This window comes from Salvelinus namaycush, chromosome 2 (assembly GCF_016432855.1).
Source record: "Salvelinus namaycush isolate Seneca chromosome 2, SaNama_1.0, whole genome shotgun sequence".
In the NCBI taxonomy this organism is placed as follows: Eukaryota; Metazoa; Chordata; class Actinopteri; order Salmoniformes; family Salmonidae; genus Salvelinus; species Salvelinus namaycush.
Window position 1 is genome coordinate 57,473,168 of NC_052308.1, and position 15,619 is coordinate 57,488,786.

General features: G+C 43.5%; 1 protein-coding gene across 1 annotated transcript in view; it reads right to left on the reverse strand.

Moving 5' to 3' along the window:
* LOC120064803 (CSC1-like protein 2) overlaps positions 1-15,619 on the reverse strand; it is a 102,388-nt gene that overhangs the window by 37,611 nt on the left and 49,158 nt on the right. The window contains exons 11-14 of the mRNA XM_039015405.1: positions 10,477-10,557; positions 1,345-1,468; positions 1,103-1,236; positions 776-913 (exon numbers count right to left, since the gene is read on the reverse strand). Coding sequence (XP_038871333.1) covers positions 776-913; positions 1,103-1,236; positions 1,345-1,468; positions 10,477-10,557 — 477 coding nt within the window. The remainder of the gene's footprint in view (positions 1-775; positions 914-1,102; positions 1,237-1,344; positions 1,469-10,476; positions 10,558-15,619) is intronic.

Sequence of the window (15,619 nt, forward strand, 5' to 3'; positions counted from 1 at the left end):
TGGGGAGCCAGCTAAGCATGGGCAGAGAGACTGAGTGGGTTCAGTTATTGGCAAGCATTCAGTAAGCCGCAAAGCTCCAAAGTCAGGGGTTTAGGAAGAGCTGACTGGAGGTCATGGGGGCCTGAGGATCACTAATGACAAATACCCGTCATTACCCCATCCCCTCCATCCATAGCCACATTTTGTCATTGGGTGCAAAGGTGTGGAGTGCAGTCGCTCATGCAGAAAGGCCAAAAAGATCATCAAGGACCACAACCACCCGAACCACTGCCTGTTCACCCCGCTACCATCCAGAATGCAAGTTCAGTACAGGTGCATCAAAGCTGGGACCGAGAGAGTGAAAAACAGCTTCTATCTCAAGGCCTATCAGACTGTTAAACAGCCATCACTAACACAGAGAGAATGTATCACTAGTCACATTAATAATGCCACTTTAATAATGTTTATATGTATATATTCTGATTCCATTCCTTTATTTAGATTTGTGTGTATTAGGTAGTTGTTGAGGGATTGTTAGATTACATGTTAGATATTGCTGCACTTGTCGGAACTAGAAGCACAAGCATTTCGCTAAATTCGCAATAACATCTGCTAACCATGTGTATATGACCAATAAAATTTGTTTTGACGATAGAGTCCATTTTAGCCTCTCTTGCTGCCCCCTTTGTTCTACCTCAACATCATAGTTGGTGCTAGCCACATAGAAATATAATTAGTAGTACTCTAAATTCTATTTCTATGGCTGGCCCACCCTGCGCAGGACACCGTCTCTTACCAGCGCACGTTTTGAGGGTCAGGAGCATAGCTCACACTCCAGTTGTAGATGTGGAGACTTTCACTGAACTGGGATGACTTGGGCTCTTGGCGACATGTGCAGCCATGGCATTGGCAGGCATTGAAGTCCTTTAGGATTCTATGAAAAGTGGTAAATGGCAGGGAAATTGAGTAGGCTAAACAAGCTTTTATTACATATGGCATTTGGTGATGGCACTGATCTACTGAGGCGTTTTGAAAGACCATCCTGGTCAGATATACCAGAGCATGCATGCACAAACAAACACATCCACCACAAAAACATAAACTTATGTCGAGATCGACTCACATTGCAGTCATGGCCTCATTCTGGAAAGTGACGAACGCCATGCCAAGAGGTTTAGTGTTGACCTTCTCTTTCTCCTTTCTGTACTCCTCCTTCAATTTGGCCTCCCGCTTAGTATAGAAGCTCACCGCCTCTTCCTGAAATACAATGACAGATTACACTTTACATAACATTGCACAGTAGTCTAATTTGCAAATGCCTAAAGGTACAGCCTAATAAATGTGATGGTTTTCTGGGTATCTAACCTGCTCACAGCCTTTGATGACACAGCAGCAGAGGTGGCCACAGGGTTTGGGGTTGACCATGGTGGGCATGTGCTCTTTGGCCATGAGATCAGTGAAGAACTTTAAACTGCGCTCTGTCTTCTTCCTGTGAGGCGACACACACACACACACACACACACACACACACACACACACACACACACACACACACACACACACACACACACACACACATCATATTGAGAGCTCTACACATGGTGCACACAACGCACAATCCTGCACAAATGCATGGTGACATCCAGTATGTCCACACAATCCAATCAGAGCAGTACATACACTCGCAAACAGGCATATACAGTTGAAGTCTGAAGATTACATACACCTTAGCCAAATACATTTAAACTCAGTTTTTCACAATTCCTGACATTAAATCCTAGTAAAAATTCCCTGTCTTAGGTCAGTTAGGATCACCACTTTATATTAAGAATGTGAAATGTCAGAACAATAGTAGAGAAAATGATTTATTTCAGCTTGTATTTCTTTCATCACATTCCCAGTGGGTCAGAAGTGTACATGCACTCAATTAGTATTTGGTAGCATTGCCTTTAAATTGTTTACCTTGGGTCAAACGTTTCAGGTACAATTCCACAAGCTTCCCACAATAAGTTTGGTGAATTTTGGACCATTCCTCCTGACAGAGCTGATGGAACTGAGTCAGGTTTGTAGGCCTCCTTGCTCTCACACGCTTTTTCAGTTCTGCCCACAAATGTTCTATAGGATTGAGGTCAGGGCTTTGTGATGGCCACTCCAATACCTTGACTTTGTTGTCCTTAAGCCATTTTGCCACAACTTTAGAAGTATGCTTGGGGTCATTGTCCATTTGGAAGACCCATTTGCGACCAAGCTTTAACTTCCTGACTGTTGTCTTAAGATGCTGCTTCAATATATCCACATAATTGTCCTCCCTCGTGATGCCATCTATTTTGTGAAGTGCACCAGTCTCTCCTGCAGCAAAACACCCCCACCACATGATGCTGCCACCCCCATGCTTCACGGTTGGGATGGTGTTCCTCGGCTTGCAAGCCTCCCTCTTGCAAGCCTCCCTCATCAGACCAGAGGACATTTCTCCAAAAAGTATGATCTTTGTCCCTATGTGCAGTTGCAAACCGTAGTCTGGCTTTCTTATGGTGGTTTTGAAGCAGTGGCTTCTTCCTTGCTGAGCGGCCTTTCAGGTTATGTCGATATAGGACTCGTTTTACTGTGGATTTAAATACTTTTGTACCTGTTGTTTCCTCCAGCATCTTCACAAGGTCCGTAACTGTTATTCTGGGATTGATTTGCACTTTTCGCACCAAAGTACATTCATCTCTAGGAGACAGAACGCGTCTCCTTCCTGAGCGGTATGACGGCTGCGCGGTCCCATGGTGTTTATACTTGCATACTATTGTTTGTACAGATGAACGTGGTACCTTCAGGCATTTGGAAATTGCTCCCAAGGATGAACCAGACTTGTGGAGGTCTTGGCTGATTCCTTTTGATTTTTCCATGATCAAGCAAAGAGGCACTGAGTTTGAAGGTAGGCCTTGAAATACATCCACAGGTACACCTCCAATTGACTCTAATGATGTCAATTTGCCCATCAGAAGCTTCTAAAGCCATGACATAATTTTCGGGAATTTTCCAAACTGTTTAAAGGCACAGTCAACGTCGTTTATGTAAACTTCTGACCCACTGGAATTGTGATACAGTGAATTATAAGTGAAATAATCTATCTGTAAACAATTGTTGGAAAAATTACTTGTGTCATGCACAAAGTAGATGTCCTAACCGACTTGCCAAAACTATAGTTTGTTAACAAGAAATGTATCGAGTGGTTGAAAAAGAGTTTTATTGACCCCAACCTAAGTGTATGTAAACTTCCAACTTCAACTGTACACGCTCACACATACAGTACCAGTCAAAAGTTAGGAAACACCTACTCATTCAAGGGTTTTCTTTATTTGTACTAATTTCAACATTGTCAAATAATAGTGAAGACATCAAAACTATGAAATAACACATATGGAATCATGTAGTAACCCCCAAAAACAGCCACCCTTTGCCTTGATGACAGCTTTGCATTCTCTCAACCAGGTTCACCTGGAATGCTTTTCCAACAGTCCTGAAGGTTCCCACATATGCTGAGCACTTGTTGACTGCTTTTCCTTCACTCTGCGATCCAACTCACACCAAACCATCTCGATTGGGTTGAGGTCAGGTGATTGTGGAGGCCAGGCCATCTGATGTAGCACTCAATCACTCTACTTCTTGGTCAAATAGCCCTTACACAGCCAGGAGGTATGTTTTGGGTCATTGTCCTGTTGAAAAACAAATGATAGTCCCACTAAGCCCAAACAAGATGGGCTGGCGTATCACTGCAGAATGCTGTGGTATCCAGGCTAGTTAAGTGTGCCTTGAATTCAAAATAAATCACAGCGTGTCACCAGAAAAGCAGCCCCACACCATCACACCTCCTCCGTGCTTCATGGTAGGAACCACACAAGTGGAGATCATCCGTTCACCTACTCTGTGTCTCACAAAGACACGGCGGTTGGAACCAAAAATCTCAAATTTGGACTCAAAAGACCAAAAGGACCAATTTCCACCGGTCTGAGGTCCATTACTCGTGTTTCTTGGCCCAAGCAAGTCTCTTCTTCTTATTGGTGTCCTTTAGTGGTGGTTTCTTTGCAGCAATTCGACCATGAAGGCTTGATTCACGCAGTCTCCTCTTAACAGTTGATGTTGAGATGTGTCTGTTACTTGAACTCTGTGAAATATTTATTTGGGCTGCAATCTGAGGTGCAGTTAACTCTAATGAACTTAGCCTCTGCAACAGAGGTAACTCTGGTTCTTCCTTTCCTGTGGCGGTCATCATAGACAGTTTCATCATAGCACTTGATGGCTTTTACAACTGCACTTTAAGAAACTTGAAAAGTTTTTACGGATTGACTGACCATGTCTTAAAGTAATGATGGACTGTCATTTCTCTTTGCTTATTTGAGCTGTTCTGGCCATAATATGGACTTGGTCTTTTACCAAATAGGGCTATCTTCTGTATTCCCCCTTTTACCTTCTGCACAGACACCAGCGCTGTTTTTAGCCTGGATAATACTCGCCAACCTACCAGTATTGGACTATCTCTCGACTACAATGCCGGATTCCTGCTGTAATCCCTGGACCACCACTTCTGATCTTCACAGCTAGCTAGTGGCTAACGCCCCTGCCACGAAGCTAACACCAGTTAGCCGTGAGCCATGCGCATCTCCCGGCTAGCAAACTAAATTCTACAATACCTCTTTCGCCATCTGGCTTGGATCCTCTGTCGACACGGCGCCCCGCCGCACCACCACGACTGATCTGCCGACGAATACTCCATCCGCTGTGCCTTCAATCGGCCTCCGCCGGAGCAGACGCTCATACTATCCCCGGGCTACTAACTTTAAACGCCGTGTCGCCCGCGTGCAGCGCTAGCGCGGGCAGCAGTTCCATCTACTGCTGCCCCCTGGACACTATGATCACTCGGCTACATAGCTGATGCCTGCTGGACTGTCCATTAATTCACGGTACTCCATTCTGTTTATTTTTTATCTGTCGGCCCCAGACGCGAACTCAGGCTCTGGGTGTAGTTAATCCGACCCTTTCTGCCTAATCATCGCCATTTTACCTGCTGTTGTTGTGTTAGCTGATTAGCTGTTGCTGTCTCACCTGTTGTCTTAGCTAGCTCTCCCAATCAATACCTGCGATTACTTTATGCCTCGCTGTATGTCTCTCTCAAATGTCAATATGCCTTGTATACTGTTGTTCAGGTTAGTTATCATTGTTTTAGTTTACAATGGAGCCCCTAGTTCCACTCTTCATACCTCTGACACCACCTTTGTCCCACCTCCCACACATGCGGTGACCTCACCGATTATAACCAGCATGTCCAGAGATACAATCTCTCTTATTATCACCCGGTGCCTGGGCTTACCTCCGCTGTACCCGCACCCCACCATACCCCTGTCTGCACATTATGCCCTGAATCTATTCTACCACGCCCTGAAATCTGCTCCTTTTATTCTTTGTCCCCAACGCTCTAGGTGACCAGTTTTGATAGCCTTTAGCCGCACCCTCATCCTACTCCTCCTCTGTTCCTCGGGTGATGTGGAGGTAAACCCAGGCCCTGCATGTCCCCAGGCACCCTCATTTGTTGACTTCTGTGGTCAAAAAAGCCTTGGTTTCATGCATGTCAACATCAGAAGCCTCCTCCCTAAGTTTGTTTTGCTCACCGCTTTAGCACACTCTGGCAACCCTGATGTCCTTGCCGTGTCTGAATCCTGGCTTAGGAAGGCCACCAAAAATTCTGAAATTTCCATACCCAACTATAACATTTTCCGTCAAGATAGAACTGCCAAAGGGGGAGGAGTTGCAATCTACTGCAGAGATAGCCTGCAAAGTAATGTCATACTTTCCAGGTCCGTACCCAAACAGTTCGAACTTCTAATTAAAAAAATGTATCTCTCCAGAAATAAGTCTCTCACTGTTGCCGCCTGCTACCGACCCCCCTCAGCTCCTAGCTGTGCCCTGGACACCATTTGTGAATTGATCGCCCCCCATCTAGCTTCAGAGTTTGTTCTGTTAGGTGACCTAAACTGGGATATGCTTAACACCCCGGCAGTCCTACAATTTAAGCTAGATGCCCTCAATCTCACACAAATCATCACGGAACCCACCAGGTACAACCCTAAATCCGTAAACATGGGCACCCTCATAGACATTATCCTGACCAACTTGCCCTCCAAATACACCTCTGCTGTCTTCAAATCAGGATCTCAGCGATCACTGCCTCATTGCCTGTATCCGCTAAGGGTCCGCGGTCAAACGACCACCCCTCATCACTGTCAAACGCTCCCTAAAACACTTCTGCGAGCAGGCCTTTCTAATTGACCTGGCCCGGGTATCCTGGAAGGATATTGACCTCATCCCGTCAGTTGAGGATGCCTGGTCATTCTTTAAAAGTAACTTCCTCACCATCTTAGATAAGCATGCACCGTTCAAAAAATGCAGAACTAAGAACAGATATAGCCCTTGGTTCACTCCAGACCTGACTGCCCTCGACCAGCACAAAAACATCCTGTGGCGGACTGCAATAGCATCGAATAGTCCCTGCGATATGCAACTGTTCAGGGAAGTCAGGAACCAATACACGCAGTCAGTCAGGAAAGCAAAGGCTAGCTTTTTCAAGCAGAAATTTGCATCCTGTAGCTCTAACTCCAAAAAGTTCTGGGACACTGTAAAGTCCATGGAGAACAAGAGCACCTCCTCCCAGCTGCCCACTGCACTAAGGCTAGGTAACACGGTCACCACCGATAAATCCATGATCATCGAAAACTTCAACAAGCATTTCTCAACGGCTGGCCATGCCTTCCACCTGGCTACTCCAACCTCGGCCAACAGCTCCGCGCCCCCCCGCAGCTACTAGCCCAAGCGTCCCCAGCTTCTCCTTTACCCAAATCCAGATAGCAGATGTTCTGAAAGAGCTGCAAAACCTGGACCCATACAAATCAGCTGGGCTTGACAATCTAGACCCTCTATTTCTGAAACTATCCGCCGCCATTGTCGCAACCCCTATTACCAGCCTTTTCAACCTCTCTTTCATATCGTCTGAGATCCCCAAGGATTGGAAAGCTGCCGTGGTCATCCCCCTCTTCAAAGGGGGAGACACCCTGGACCCAAACTGTTACAGACCTATATCCATCCTGCCCTGCCTATCTAAGGTCTTCGAAAGCCAAGTTAATAAACAGATCACAGACCATCTCGAATCCCACCGTACCTTCTCCGCTGTGCAATCCGGTTTCCGAGCCGGTCACGGGTGCACCTCAGCCACGCTCAAGGTACTAAATGATATCATAACCGCCATCGATAAAAGACAATACTGTGCAGCCGTCTTCATCGACCTGGCCAAGGCTTTCGACTCTGTCAATCACCATATTCTTATCGGCAGACTCAGTAGCCTCGGTTTTTCTGATGACTGCCTTGCCTGGTTCACCAACTACTTTGCAGACAGAGTTCAGTGTGTCAAATCGGAGGGCATGTTGTCCGGTCCTCTGGCAGTCTCTATGGGGGTACCACAGGGTTCAATTCTCGGGCCGACTCTTTTCTCTGTATATATCAATGATGTTGCTCTTGCTGCGGGCGATTCCCTGATCCACCTCTACGCAGACGACACCATTCTGTATACTTCTGGCCCTTCCTTGGACACTGTGCTATCTAACCTCCAAACGAGCTTCAATGCCATACAACACTCCTTCCGTGGCCTCCAACTGCTCTTGAACGCTAGTAAAACCAAATGCATGCTCTTCAACCGTTCGCTGCCTGCACCCGGCCGCCCGACTAGCATCACCACCCTGGACGGTTCCGACCTAGAATATGTGGACATCTATAAATACCTAGGTGTCTGGCTAGACTGTAAACTCTCCTTCCAGACTCATATTAAACATCTCCAATCCAAAATCAAATCAAGAATCGGCTTTCTATTTCGCAACAAAGCCTCCTTCACTCACGCCGCCAAACTTACCCTCGTAAAACTGACTATCCTACCGATCCTCGACTTCGGCGATGTCATCTACAAAATAGCTTCCAATACTCTACTCAGCAAACTACATGCAGTTTATCATAGTGCCATCCGCCATCCAGCGACTGGAGATCAATAGTGTTTAGCACCAGTGGGCGAGTAGGAGATCAAGATGGCCACTGCTGAGTCATCAAGGTCTACTTCTGTCACCAGAACTCACAGACCTAAAAAAATAAGGCCTCTCTCCTGCGATATCTTATAGGTCACACAGATAACATGTCTTTGCAACAGTGTCCATAACTGTGACTAACTTTAAACAAAAGTGGTTCGTCTAAGGGCCTCCAGGGTGGCGCAGTGGTCTAGGGCACTGCATCGCCACCAGAGACTCTGGGTTCACACCCAGGCTCTGTCACAGCCAGCCGCGACCGGGGGGTCCGTGGGGCGACGCACAATTGGCCTAGCGTCGTCCGGGTTCGGGAGGGTTCGGCCGGTAGGGATATCCTTGTCTCATCGCGCACCAGCGACCCCTGTGGCGGGCCCGGGCGCAGTGCTCGCTAACCAAGGTAGCCAGGTGCACGTGTTTCCTCCGGCACATTGGTGCGGCTGGCTTCCGGGTTGGAGGCACGTTGTGTTAAGAAGCAGTGCGGCTTGGTTGGGTTTCGGAGGACGCATGGCTTTCGGCCTTCGTCTCTCCCGAGCCCGTACGGGAGTTGTAGCGATGAGACAAGATAGTAATTACTAACAATTGGATACCACGAAATTGGGGAGAAAAGGGGGTAAAACTTTAAAATAAAAAAAATAAAAAGTGCTTCGTCTACAGGGTTGGGTAGGTTATTTTATCAATGTAATCATTTACAGTTACTAGTTACCTAACCAAAATTATAAATCAGTAAAGTAACTTTTGGATTACCCAAACTCCGTAAAGTAATCTAAGTTTAGGCATTAACTCAGAATTCTTAAAGTTACGCATTAACTCTGAATGGTTAAGGTAATGGTTAAGGTTTGGAATAGACTTAAAACAAAAATATCAAAAACAACTTTCTATCGATGTATTCGAACATGCAACCTTTGGAACCAGAGACAGACGCCCATCCACCATCCCCATTCACAACACCCTAGCAAAACCAAAGCCTACTTGATGGTAACAGCACTCACTGTTGCCCCTAGTTGCTGGTTTCCACGTTATCTCCCGACGTCCTCAGACATGGATAGATGTTGAATACTGACTTGTAGTTCACCCGTGATACCGTTTCAAGATATAGGATTTTCAAGAAGCAAAGCGAAACTTGCCACTTTTGGGTGTCAGGGAAAATGTAACTTTACACCACAGGCATTAACTCTGAATGGTTAAAGTAAGGGTTAAGGTTTAGTTACTCCCCATGTAGTTACTCCTCAACCCTGCGTCTCCATATACAATTCAAACACTATTTTATGGACCTTACACTTGCCTTGACCCATTTGTTGAGAGTGAGGAGGTAATGAGTTTAATTAATGTATTATCTCTACGTCTGGTCAACAACAACAACAAAAAAACGGGGGCGCTTTTTTTCCCTTCAAAAAAAGGCAGGAATAAATTCCACCTGGAGTTGTTCTACAGTAACTACAGATGTAGGGTCTTAATTAGACCTGTATTGTCCCAGCAAAAGAATCCTGCAGAAACAGTATTTGTCCGTTTAGTCCATCATGTTGCTTGATCGCTGGTCAAAATGAGGCTACATGTAAAGTGGAATACTGATAATATAACCATGGGTTTTAAGTGAAATTATGTAAATCACTCATCTGCATTGCAGCACAGGAAAATCTCAGCAACAAGAGTGATCAAATTAAAAGTAATATTTATCATAGGCTATATAATATATACCTCACATGTGACCATTGATAAAACTACGTAATTAACCTATTAAAATGTTTGACTCCATAAAGATGATTTAACAATACTCAAATTATAGTTGTTACAGTAATAGGTTTTCAAGAAAGGTCTGAGTTGTCTATCAAAGGCAAAAATATGTAATATTATTGTAAAATAAATGATAAAATCATACAAGGCATAAGCTTAAGTTACAAGGCCTTATTCTAGGTATGATCAGACCGGGAACGAGAGAGAAGTCATGGCTTGTGCCATGTCCCATAGCTTTTGGGTGAGAGAGAGGTAGAAAGACAGTGTATATTTCACCAACGCAGGTCAGGAGCAAAAGAGAAAGGGACAATGAATCTAAGAGTTTTTTTTTATAAGAATCTGAGTTGTTGACTAATAGCATTACTGTTGAGTTAACTTCCAATCAGATATCAGACGCGCAGGATATAAAGACAGAATGAGGGATGTGGAGAGCAAAACAGAGAAGGCTGAATTCATAAGGCAACACAAAGGAAATCTTTGCATACAGTGTAAAGAGTCACTTCAGGGGCTGGGCCGCCCTACAATCCAACATCTGTACAATTTTGTCAAGCGATGCCATTTTATGTAGTGAGGGTTTGATATGTTGGGGGCTGAAATTGTGATGACGCATTCTAAAGGAAAGTGAGAATGAACACAATTGGTGAACAGCAGGTAAAGGTCTCACCTCTCAGCATTCAGGGACATGAGTTTGGCTACGTTGTAGCAGATTCGAGCATCAAGAACAGTGCAGTTCTCATAGGCTTGTCTGTGTGACAATGGAGAGAAAAGAAAACAATTACCATACTATAATGAGAGTTGATAAAGTCAGTGATCTTAAAAATGCAGTGACATTTTTTTATATTAAAAAAAACCAGACGGCACGATTATCTTTTTTTTATTTTTTATTTACAGATCACCAGGGGAACACTCCAACACTAAGACATCTTTTACAAATTAAGCATGTGTGTTTAGTGAGCCCGCCAGATCAGAGGCGTAGAGATGGTCTCTTGATAAGTGTGTGAATTATACAATTTTCCTGTGTTAGTTTTTACCCAGTTATTTAGAACTGGACGGACAACTATGAAAAGCTCAAACCAAGTTATTCACTCAATGGGTCAGACAGCTGAACAGACAAAGACATTCACACAAGCACTGGTATTTAACTCTTCCTCCTATACTGAATCTCCTCCTTACACATCTGAACAGCCAATACACCTCTGTTGCTAGACAAAACTTGAGTGATCTGTTCTTCCTCACTTCATCTGACAACAGCCCAAATTCCTCACTCCTCACCAACTCACAGCTGTCCTGTTGACTTGTACCAGACTGTGGCACTTCTCCTTTCCATAGGATCCCCGATGTCTAACAATAACATATTGTGACAGAATGTAAACATTCGACATTCCTCTTTCTCAGTGACATGAATAAGGATATTTCATGTTTTCAAGTTTAGAAGTCAGAACCAATCACCTGTCTTGCTAAGCATTCAAAATGTAACAAGTACTTTTGGGTGTCAGGGAAAATGTATGGAGTAAAAAGTACACTATTTTCTTTGGGAATGTAATGGAGTAAAAGTAGTAAAAAATAAAAATAGTAAAGTACATACATTTGAAGTTGGAAGTTGTCATACACCTTAGCCAAACACATTTAAACTCTGTTTTTCACAATTCCTGACATTTAATCCGAGTAAAAATTCCCGTCTTAGGTCAGTTAGGATCACCATTTCATTTTAAGAATGTGAAATGTCAGAATAATAGTAGAGAATGATTAATTTCAGCTTTTATTTTTTTCATCACGTTCCCAGTGGGTCAGAAGTTTACATGCACTCAATTAGTATTTGGTAGCATTGCCTTAATTGTTTAGCCTCGGCCAAACGTTTCAGGTAGCCTTCCATAAGCTTCCCACAATAAGTTGGGTGAATTTTGGCCAATTCCTCCTGACATAGCTGGTGGAACTGAGTCAGGTTTGTAGGCCTCCTTGCTCGCACACGCTTTTTCAGTTCTAACCACACATTTTCTATAGGATTGAGGTGAGGGCTTTGTGATGGCCACTCCAATACTTTGACTTTGTTGTCCTTAAGCCATTTTGCCACAACTTTGGAAGTATGCCTGGGGTCATTGTCCTTTTGGAAGACCCATTTGCGACCAAGCTTTAACTTCCTGACTGATGTCTTGAGATGTTGCTTCAATATATCCACATAATTTTCCTCCCTCATGATGCCATCTATTTTGTGAAGTGCACCAGTCCCTCCTGCAGCAAAGCACCCCCACAACATGATGCTGCCACCCCTGTGCTTCACGGTTGGGATGGTGTTCTTCGGCTTGCAAGCCTCCCCCATTTTTCCTCCCAACAAAATGATGGTCATTATGGTCAAAAGGTTATATTTTTGTTTCATCAGACCAGAGGACATTTCTCCAAAAAGTACAATCTTTGTCCCCATGTGCAGTTGCAAACCGTAGTCTGGCTTTTTTATGGCGGTTTTGAAGCAGTGGCTTCTTCCTTGCTGAGCGGCCTTTCAGGTTATGCCGATATAGGACTTGTTTTACTGTGGATATAGATACTTTTGTACCCGTTTCCTCCAGCATCTTCACAAGGTCCTTTGCTGTTGTTCTGGGATTGGTTTGCATTTTTCACACCAAAGTACGTTCATCTCTAGGAGACAGAACGCGTCTCCTTCCTGAGCGGTATGACAGATGCGTGGTCCCATGGTGTTTATCCTTGCGTACTATTGTTTGTACAGATGAACGTGGTACCATCAAGTGTTTGGAAATTTCTCCCAAGGATGAACCAGACTTGTGAAAATCTACAAAAAAAAATCTGAGGTCTTGGCTGATTTCCCCATGATGTCAAGCAGAGGCACTGAGTTTGAAGGTAGGCCTTGAAATACATCCACAGGTACACCTCCAATTGACTCAAATTATGGAAATTAGCCTATCAGAAGCTTCTAAAGCCATGACATAATTTTCTGGAATTTTCCAAGCTGTTTAAAAGGCACAGTCAACGTCGTGTATGTAAACTTCTGACCCACTGGAATTGTGATACAATGAATAATAAATAATCTGTCTGTAAACAATTGTTGGAAAAATTACTTGTGTCATGCACAAAGCAGATGTCCTAACCGACTTGCCAAAGCTATAGTTTGTTTACAAGAAATTTGTGGAGTGGTTGAAAAACGAGTTTTATTGACTCCAACCTAAGTGTATGTAAACTTCCGACTTCAACTGTATACCCCAAAAAACTACTTAAGTAGTACTTTAAAGTATTTTTACTTAAGTACTTTACACCCCTGATCTTCACCCAATTCCCACATAGTGCCTTCAGAAAGTATTCATACCCCTTGGCTTATTCCACATGTTGCATTACAGACTGAATTCAAAATGGATGAAAAAAAAAAAATCCTCACCCATCTATCAACACACAATAACCCATAATGACAAAGTGAAAACAGGTTTGCAAATGTATTGAAAAATACAGAAATATCTCATTTACATAAGTATTCACACCCATGAGTCAATACTTTGTAGAAGCACCTTTGGCCATGACTACAGCTTTGAGTCGTCTTGTATCAGCTTTGCACATCTGGATTTGGGGATTTTCTCCCATTCTTCATTGCAGATTTTATCAAGCTCTGTTAAATCAGATGGGGAGCGGCATTGAACAGTAATCTTAAAGTATTTCCACAGATTTTCAATACTATTCTAGTCTGGGCTTAGCCTGGGACACTCAAGGACTTTCACATTCTTGTTCTACAGCCATTCCAGCATTGCTTTGGCTGTATGCTTGGGGTCATTGTCTTGTTGGAATGTAAATCTTCGGACCGGTTTAAGGTTTTTTGCACTGTGATGCAGGTTCTTAAGCATTTGCATGTATTTGGTTCTATTCATTGTTCCCTCTATCCTTACCAGTCTCACAGTCCCTGCCGCTGAAAAGCATCCCCAAAGCAAGCTGCTGCCACCACCATGCTTCACAGTAGGGATGGTGTTAACCAGCCACAGCTAAACCCCTGTCATTCTCCAGACATTGTGCTTTGCATTCAGGCCAAATAGTTCAATTTTGGTCTCGTCAGACCACAGAATCGTTTGCCTTATGCTTATGGACAGCCAGCTGGGTAGTTCCATATGATGGGAAATTGCTCTTGGGAACTTTCAACACTGTAGAAATAGTTTCCGATCCTTTGTAGTGGAAATGTTTAGCGTCCTCTGTGTCTGCAAATGTGTGACTACATGTAGCGTGTGGTTTCTTGTTATTGTGTTAGGATGTTCTGCTCACAGGGAAGGGACTGATAGAAGAACAGAAAGAAGGGAACACAATGTTACTTTGGCCCAATGCCTAGAAACTGTGTGTGCAAAGTCATGATCAGCCTATTGCACCCTGAGAGCAGAGACGCCCAGTTTGTGCACGAGTTTAAAGAGTGCTGAAGGGAGAGCATCCCTTCAGAGCTTTTGACAGACTTGTATTTTGAGTATTAAGTTTGTTGTAACCTCTCCGGCCGTGATTATAAATCTGTTCATTAACTTTGCGTCCTTAGTGGGGGATTTCCTCTTCACCTTCCCCAGATATACTGTATGCTTCATCACAATTCAATCTCATATCTACGGGCAGCTCCTTGGACATCATGGCATGATTTCTGCTCTGACATGCATTGTCAACTGTGGGACCTTATATAGTCAGGTGTGTTTCTTTCTAAATTATGTCCAAACAATTGAATCGGCCACAGGTGGACTCCAATCAGGTTGTAGTAACAGCTCAAGGATGACCAAAGGAAATTGGATGCGCCTGAGCTCAATTTGGAGCGTCATAGCAACGGGGTGCGAATACCTACGTTAATGAGATTTCTGCATTTCATTTTCAATACATTCGCGAATCTTTCTAAAAACATGTTCTCACTGTCATTATGGGGTATTGTGTGTGGATGGGTGAGATTTGTCTTATTTTAATCCATTTTGAATTCATACCATAAAACAACAAAATGTGGAATAAGTCAAGGAGTATGAATACTTCCTGATGGCACATACAGTGGGGTCTGGAATTATTGACCCCCTTGATAAAGATGAGCAATAATGACTGTAGAAAATAAACAATTAAAAAACTTATCTATATATTATGCTAAAAACTGTGGGAAATTATGTTGGTATTTGTATTTATTAAGGATCCCCATTAGCTACTGCCAAGGCACCAGCTACTCTTCCTGTGGTCCAGCAACATTAAGGCAGTTATATACAATTTAAAATATTACATGACATTACATTTCATAACACTTCACCCCATACATTTAGTGTGTTCCCTCAGGCCACTACTCCACTGTCACATATTTACAATACAACATCCATGTGTACATGTGTGTAGAGTGTGTGTCTTATGTGTATGCATGTCTGTGCCTGTGTGTGTGTCTCTTCACGGTCCCTGCTGTTCCATAAGGTGTATTTTTATTCGTTTTTTTTTTTAATCTTCTGATTCTACTGGTTGCATCAGTTACCTGATGTGGAATAGAGTTCCATGTAGTCATGGCTCTATGTAGTTCTGTACGCCTCCCATAGTCTGTTCTTGACTTTGGGATTGTGAAGAGACCTTTGGTGGCATGTCTTGTGGGGTATGCATGGGTGTCCGAGCTGTGGGCTAGTATTTTAAATAGACAGCTCAGTACCTTCAGCTTGTTAACACCTCTTACAAAAATAGGTAGTGATGAAGTCAATCTGTCTTCCACTTTGAGCCATGAGAGATTTATATGTACACTACAATTCAAAAGTTTGGGGTCACTTAGAAATGTCCTTGTTTTTGAAAGAAAAGTCCAACAAAATAACATCAAATTGATCAGAAATACAGTGTAG